This window comes from Corvus cornix, chromosome 4 (assembly GCF_000738735.6).
Source record: "Corvus cornix cornix isolate S_Up_H32 chromosome 4, ASM73873v5, whole genome shotgun sequence".
Classification (NCBI taxonomy): domain Eukaryota; kingdom Metazoa; phylum Chordata; class Aves; order Passeriformes; family Corvidae; genus Corvus; species Corvus cornix.
This window is the reverse complement of record NC_046334.1, coordinates 4,777,951-4,784,894: the sequence shown is the minus strand read 5'-3', so window position 1 is coordinate 4,784,894 and position 6,944 is coordinate 4,777,951. Positions and strand designations below refer to the sequence as shown.

Sequence of the window (6,944 nt, the reverse complement as noted above, 5' to 3'; positions counted from 1 at the left end):
GAAACAACAAAAAATAAACCCCAGCTTGGAAGTTGTGGTTTCCTCCTCCACAACTGTATTTCCAAATGCTTTGGTAAATAAATAGAGCCCCCATTTCTTGGCACTGTTAAGCACAACATAGATTCAATTGTATTAAACATCCCATAGCAAAAACTTACTTGATATATAGTTGGCTTAAACTTAAAATTAAGTAAACTAAACTAGAGCACAGACTAGTGGCTTTGAAGTATCAATAGGAGGTTATTTGCCACCTGACAGACCTGACGGAGGGACAGCCCAGCAATACACACATGTAGCTCACAAGCTGTCATTGTAACAAAAGAACTCCAGAGCCATGTTCATTAATTAATATATTTTCTGCATTATAGTTAACATATGTACTTTCTTCGTGTCATCCTTATTTCGTTAAGTATTGATATTTTGTTATATTCAGACATGAGTACATTTTTGAAGTCTTTTGCAATAAATATCATAAAATAATAGAGATTCACATAATAAATATTCTTTACAATAAAAAAAGTTTTAACAGACTTTTGTCTTAAAAATAGTTGGGATTCAACTTTGTGTTTTATACATAAAATATACAAAAAAGGACCACAATTTGTGGCTAAGGCAATAAAACAGGGACAGAATAAAATTATAAAGCACAGAGCAGAGCTAAACTCACTAAGCCAAAGGATCACAAGAGACTTGAAGGATTCAAGAACATTTAGGTGACTCAATGACACCTGAAGGCCGTTTGGATATATGAACACCACCAACTTTAATATCAACTGATACTGACAGACTATAAAAACAGGATTAGGAGGGTGGAGTGAGCAATATCCTTCAAAGATTGGACAGCAAAAGAAACAAATGAGTATGTTGCAGCCACAATGTCTCCAATGTGAAGATCTACATAGTGTAGCAAAAACTGAAGTTATATTGAAAATGTAATTTAAAAAGAAAAAAAAGAGGAGGCAGGGCAATTCTCAGGTCTGAGAGCGTTCCAAAAGTTAAGACAAAAAGAGAGGGGGGAAAAAAAAGATGCAAAAAGCAGGCTGCCTATAGAAGAGTCAGGCCTTTCATTTGGTGAAGCCTTTATTTTACATCCCTCTCCAGAAAGAACACACACAAAAAGTTAGTTCACAATCCAGCTCACTCAGGAAAGTAATTCTTCCTTGGCACCTGGGAGGTTAAGGAAAAAACCCCTAAAATGCTGAGAACAACAACAACAAAAAAACATCTTTGGGAAGATATTCACAGAGCAAGAAGCTTCAAGAGCCCAGTGAGCCCTGACTGTCTCTTTCAGGAGTGGTTCAGTTACAACCTCAAAGACCCTGCCCAAGAGAGCGGCAGGTGCAGATACCAGGTCCACACTTACCAAAGAGCAGCAACGACTGCGTGAAATGCTCCACACTCAGCCAAGTCAGTAGGAGGAGGAGAGCAAAGATGCAAGGGGGAGAACTCGTGTATCTGAAGCTGGGGCGACAGAAAGGAAAAGAACAGTCCTCCCAAAATGGGAGAGGAGGGGGGAAGAAGAAAAGATGGAGAGGGGGGAAAAAAAATCAGCTACAACCTGAAAAACTGAAGTTGGAGGAAGAAAACCTCCCTCCCAAAATCATGAGGGCTTGCCCTGACCCCGGGAGGGGCAGCTCTCCAGTTTACAATAGACCGTGTTGGAGTTCTTGCACCGGCACCCCGGACGATTGACGCGGTCGTAGCACCCCCGGCAGAGTTTTAGGCATCCTTTGGCCGGAGGGTAGCAGAGCAAGCAAGGCAGGAACAAGGACATGGCTCCCATGCACAGGTACCTAGAACAGCAGTGTGACTGGGAGCAGGAGCAGGGATTATCCGCGTACGAGTCCCCTTCATCGTCGTTGGAACAGTGGTAGAAGATCCCTTTGACCAGGCACATGCAGGTGCCGTACTCCACCATGCTCTCGGCCGAGCACAGGCACTGCCGGTTGCAGGCCAGGCAGGAGGGCAGGGCCCGCGGCGCCGTGCACTCCCCGCACTTGCACTTCCCGCACTGCTCGCAGATAAACTTGTGCTGCGTCAAGTCTCTTTCAAAGGCCCTTCAGATCGTCCACGATCAGGGCCGACTGCTTGGGCTGCGCGCGGATTGTCCGATCGGATCTGTGGCCGGAGCCCGGCCGGGACGGCGGCGAGCGCCCCAGCAGCCCTTGCTCCGAGGAGGCGCTGCTGTTGCTGCCGGAGCTGGCCGCGGCTCCCCGTGCTGGTCGATCGGCTCAGGACGGGAGCCCTGGCATTATGCTGATGTGCCACGTGCCCCGCATGGCCGGGCCTGTGTTCGTAGTTATTATTCACATTAATTGGTATAATCTCATGAGTCCTTTCATGCTTCTCCTGCCTCGGTGCCGTCCGCGGACCCGATTTTTTCACCACAGACGGTCCTTCGGTGTATTCGTTGCTGCCCCTGATGGCCTTGATCTGGTCCAGTGACAAGATGGTCGTGGGCTGGCTCTCCCTGTCATAGTCCAAGCGCTGCCGGCTGTCCAGGGAGGGCTGCTGAATCACCACCAGGGAACCGCCACTGCCATGCTGACTTTGGGGCTCCATCTGTAGTGATCTCTGCTGCTGGCATTCAGCAGGAACCTGGCATGCATCTGAAATCCTAAAATAAGAAAGGAGACAGAAGGTGTAAATAAACACTGCGTGTGTACATATACACATGAGATCAAGGGCAGCAGAGGGATAAAGCATGGGATACTTTCTGAAAACAGAAGTGATCTGGCAAAGCCCAAACTGCCCCAGCCACCTGGTACTGATCACTTTCAGCAGGGGATTACAGCAATGCTGAGGATCTGGCCAAAGTCCAGTAATGGGGAGAGTCTGGGTATGGCATCATAGATGAGGAATGCAAAGGAGACCCCATGCCATTAAAAAAAAAAAAATTGAAAAAAAAATCCAGTATTAACTTGTACGCTTACTTGGCATGCCATGGGAAGTGCCTCTCCCTTGCTACTGAACTCAACATCTGTCTCTAGCAACAGCAATTCTGAACGCCCCCGAAACTGAGCTGGAAACAGCCAGGAACACCACCACGTTCATGTTCCGTATGGCAGAGTGAGGAACATGCCCAGTTCTCACTCTTCTGTCTGAATCTGCAGCATCAGAAAGCTCCACAGACTTGCTTCCTAGTGTGCTTGGAAAGTCTCCCTCTTAAAGTGACGTATGTGCATTACAGAGTCCTGAACTAAGTGCTGTCAAGTGGCCAAGACATTTTCTATGAGAAAGTAACTCAGCCTACAAATCTAATATGCTCCTTCATAAGATTAAAGCAAGGGTGCAAACAACCTGCTTTCAAATGTTTCCTGACCACAGGCCAGAGTGTGAAAGAAAAATGGGGTAGAAAAGGCTTAGATGAACTAGGTGTCAGACAAAAAGTACCTGAGGATTCATGAAAATGTTAAGAGCAGATAAAAACCCCTCAACAACCTCAAAACACAAACAGAGAACAAATCCATTTTCACAAGACAGATTAAAAGCTTCTCAAATAAACAGAACATCTGCTAGTCTATCTTTTAAATAGTAGGAGAATAGTAGAGATGTTACATATTTCCATCCCCTTCCTAGCTAGGGACATGAAGATTGCAACACTGACTTAGAAAACTGCAGTGACAGTTCTGTACCTACACAAAAATGTAGTTGAGTATCTAGGTGCCACATTTATGCAGGGAACCAAGACAACAAATCGCTTTTCTTTACTGTCAGCTGAAGGAAAGTCCCTTTTTCATCCCCACCGAGATGCCATAAGTGTTTACCTGAAAGCAGAGAAAGGTAAGTGCTATCAAGCATTTCCAAAACTCTTGCCTACCACAGCCGGCATGGAGCTGTTCCCCACTCCAGGGAGAAAAGGGCACCGTGGTGTGGAAGCACAGAAAGAACAAGAAGAGGAAAGGTTTCTCCTAACAGGCAGTCACCATGGGCAGAAAGTGACAGCTTCTGCCGGGACACAAAGTCTTTGTTCTCATCCAGTAGTCAAAGATTTCATTTTACATCGAACATCACCTGTGTGGGCTTTGTGGTCACCCAATTAAATAGAAACCCAGACACTCTCACTTCTAATTCACAGAATAGAATCACAGAAGGGTTTGGTTGGGAAGGGACCTTAAAGACCATGCAGTTCCAAAGCCCCCGGCCATGGGCAGGGACACTTTCCACTAGAACAGGTTGCTCAGAGCCCCATCCCACCTGGTCTTGGACACTTCCAGAAATAGGGCATCCACAGCTTTTTCCTGTGCCAGTGCCCCACCACCTCCAGCAAAGAATTTTCTTCTACCCCACACAACAAGCTGCCTTCTTCACGAGCACTGAATACAAATCCACAACAGGCCAAGGGTGAATGAATGCGAAAAGGGAAAGATTTACAGCTGTACCAGCCAGGAGCTGGGCTCCCTAGGGGATGGAAAACAATATCGCAAGAAAATGCGAAAGACATCCAGTGCCATCTTTGGGGGGAAAGCGCAACATCAACGCGGCGCAGACTGACAAGCCCAGCTGCAGACCGGGGCGAGAGTTGAACCAGCCACCTCCACCCCCGCGCAGATCGCTCGTAAACTGCTTCCCCCGGACAATAAAATAAAAACGAGTAAAACAAAATAATAAAATAACGTACGGCGCAGGCGGCGAGAGCCCTCACGGTTCTGCACCCGGGGCTGCGCTCCCTCACCGCACCTCGGGGGTGGGATCCCGCTTCCCTCCCCTTCTCCACACCCGCTCGGACACGCCGCCAGCCCTCCCGTCCCACCCCGCTCCCCGCGGCCCCCAGGCGGGCAGCGGCGGCGCGGCGCTCTCTGCGCCCCGAGCGGAGCGGAGCGGATCACGGCGCTGACGGAGAGGAAGGAAGAGGAGGGGAAAAAGGGTAGAAAAAAAAGTTATGAATGAAAACATGGACTTTTTTTTTTTCCTTTCCCTCCTTCTCTCCCTTTTCCACAGGGGAAGGCAGATCTCAGCCCGGCACTGCCTCTGGAGGGCGGACTGCCCGGCACTTAAAGCAGCCGAGCGGCCGCTCAGCCCCGGGGCTTCCCCGCACCAGGCACCCCCCATCTCAGCCCCTCTGGCCCCCACCTGCGAGGAGCATTGGGGGGTGTTTTTGACGTTCTGCTCGTTTGCAGCCGGTCGCGGTCCCCAGCGAGCCTTCCCGCAGCAGCCCAGTGCCTCCATTCCGGGAGAGGGGCGGTGGGACGGTGGTCGGGGCCGCCCCTCGCCGGGCGGGCGCCGCAGCGCCCCGCGGCACCTGCTCGCCGCGGCAGCGCCGGCCCCGGTGTGAGCGCACAGCGGGTCCCAACTTACTGATGTGCAGGGAGCCACGGGGAACGGCAAATCCAGCGGGCGGGGGGCGGCGGGGCCCCGGCTCCTCGCCCTCCCGGACCCCGGGGCGGGGAAGCCCGGCGGGCTGCGCTCCTCGTCCCCGAACAGCTCTCGCTCGCCGATCTTCACGTCCTACTGGGCCAGCGGAGGAAAGCCCCGCTCTGCTGCTCACCGCAGCCCCCCTCTCCCGGGGGTCAGCATGCAGCGGGCCGGGCCGCCCGGGGAAGCGGCGCTCTCCTTCGGCCGCGGCTCTCTCGGTCCGGAGGCGACGGGGAGGAAATCCAGCCTTTCCTGCAAAGCGGAGTGCCTGGATCGAGCCTCAGGCGGCTGCAGGCTGCGGCAGGCAGCGGGGCTGTTGCGATGCAGGTCTCCGGGAAGAGGCGGCGGGTGCGCGGCTCCTGCTCCGGTTGTCTGTTATTTCCCTTTGCGATCGCAGAGTGCAGGGCTGCGGTCCCGCTCCAGCGCTCGGCTTCACCGCATGGTCCTTGCCGCAAGTCCCGTCTGGCAAAGTGCAACCACAACCTCTCGTGAGAAGGATTTGGTCGGGTTTTTTTTGCTTTTCGTTTTGATTTTTTGTTTTATTTTCTTTTTAAAGCAATCACGAAGCGGCCCTGGCTCTCCAGGCAGAGCCCAGCGAACTGCGAACGAAGCGAGAGGGAGCGCAATGCAATGGCCCTGCGAGCTCCCCGCACACAGCCATGTGCTGGCTGTCGCTGCCGGGGCCGAGTGACAGGCTCGGGGCAAGGGCAGGACGCGGCGGGGAGAGGTGGCCCCGCACGCCGCAGTCTGGCACCGAGGTCTCCGCAGGCTCGAGAGGGTCGCGCAAGGCTCCGAGGCGCCGGAGACCCTGCGTCGGGCGGGACGGGCGAGCACCGACCCGGAGAGTCTCTATGAGCAGCGAATCGCGCCCAGCTCAGTGCTGCTGGCCCGCGAAGCCGAGACCCGGCTCTCCCGCCCGCTGCCCCGCAGAGCAGCGAGCGCGGCTCGCCCGCACCTCCCGCACGCCTCGCAGCGCGGCCGCCCCCAGCGCGGCGCGGGGAGCCCCGGCCGCCCGCCCGCACCTGACCCGGCGGGAGGGGTGTGTGCGGCGCGGCGAGCGCCGCCCGGGCTTACCTACGGCCGGGGTGAGCGCCCGCCTCCCGCGGCACATTGGCGGCACGGATCCAGCCCGGGCAGTGCCGGCAGCCGCTCCGCGCTGCCCCGCCGCCGTTCCGGAGTGACTCGGGCCGCGCCCCGCCGCCTTTCAGCGCGCAGCCCCCGCCCGCCGCCGGCCGCGCCCCCCTGATGTCAGTGTGCCTCCGAAATCCCGGCGTGGATTCCCCGCCCTCCCGCCGGGAGCCGCTCCCGCGCGGGCACCGCCGCTCCCGCGGGCCGGCGGGGAAGGAGGGCGGGAGGGAGGGAGAACCTGCTCCTCTCCGGCCGCGGGCACGGCTCCTCGCGGCCCCGCCGGCAGAGGGAGCGCTCCGGGGGCTCGGCCCGGCGGAGCTCGAAGGTGCCCGGTCCGCACACGCTGCCTGCGCTCGGCCGGGAGGGCAGAGCCGGGGCCGCGCTGCTGCCGCGGCACCGCCGGACACGGGACTCTGCTGAAGGGCTGAGTTCTGCCACGCTCCTTTTGACAGCATTAGAGA

The 6,944-nt window shown here is 55.0% G+C and overlaps 1 protein-coding gene across 1 annotated transcript; it reads right to left on the bottom strand.

Moving 5' to 3' along the window:
* Positions 1 to 332: 332 nt before the first annotated feature.
* Positions 333 to 6,541, bottom strand: SPRY1 (sprouty RTK signaling antagonist 1). Its single transcript, XM_039550768.1, is given in 4 exon segments — positions 333 to 2,051; positions 2,053 to 2,193; positions 2,195 to 2,617; positions 6,430 to 6,541. Coding segments are annotated over 3 exon segments (960 nt in total). The 5' UTR covers positions 2,563 to 2,617; positions 6,430 to 6,541; the 3' UTR covers positions 333 to 1,600.
* Between the last annotated feature and the right edge of the window lie 403 nt (positions 6,542 to 6,944).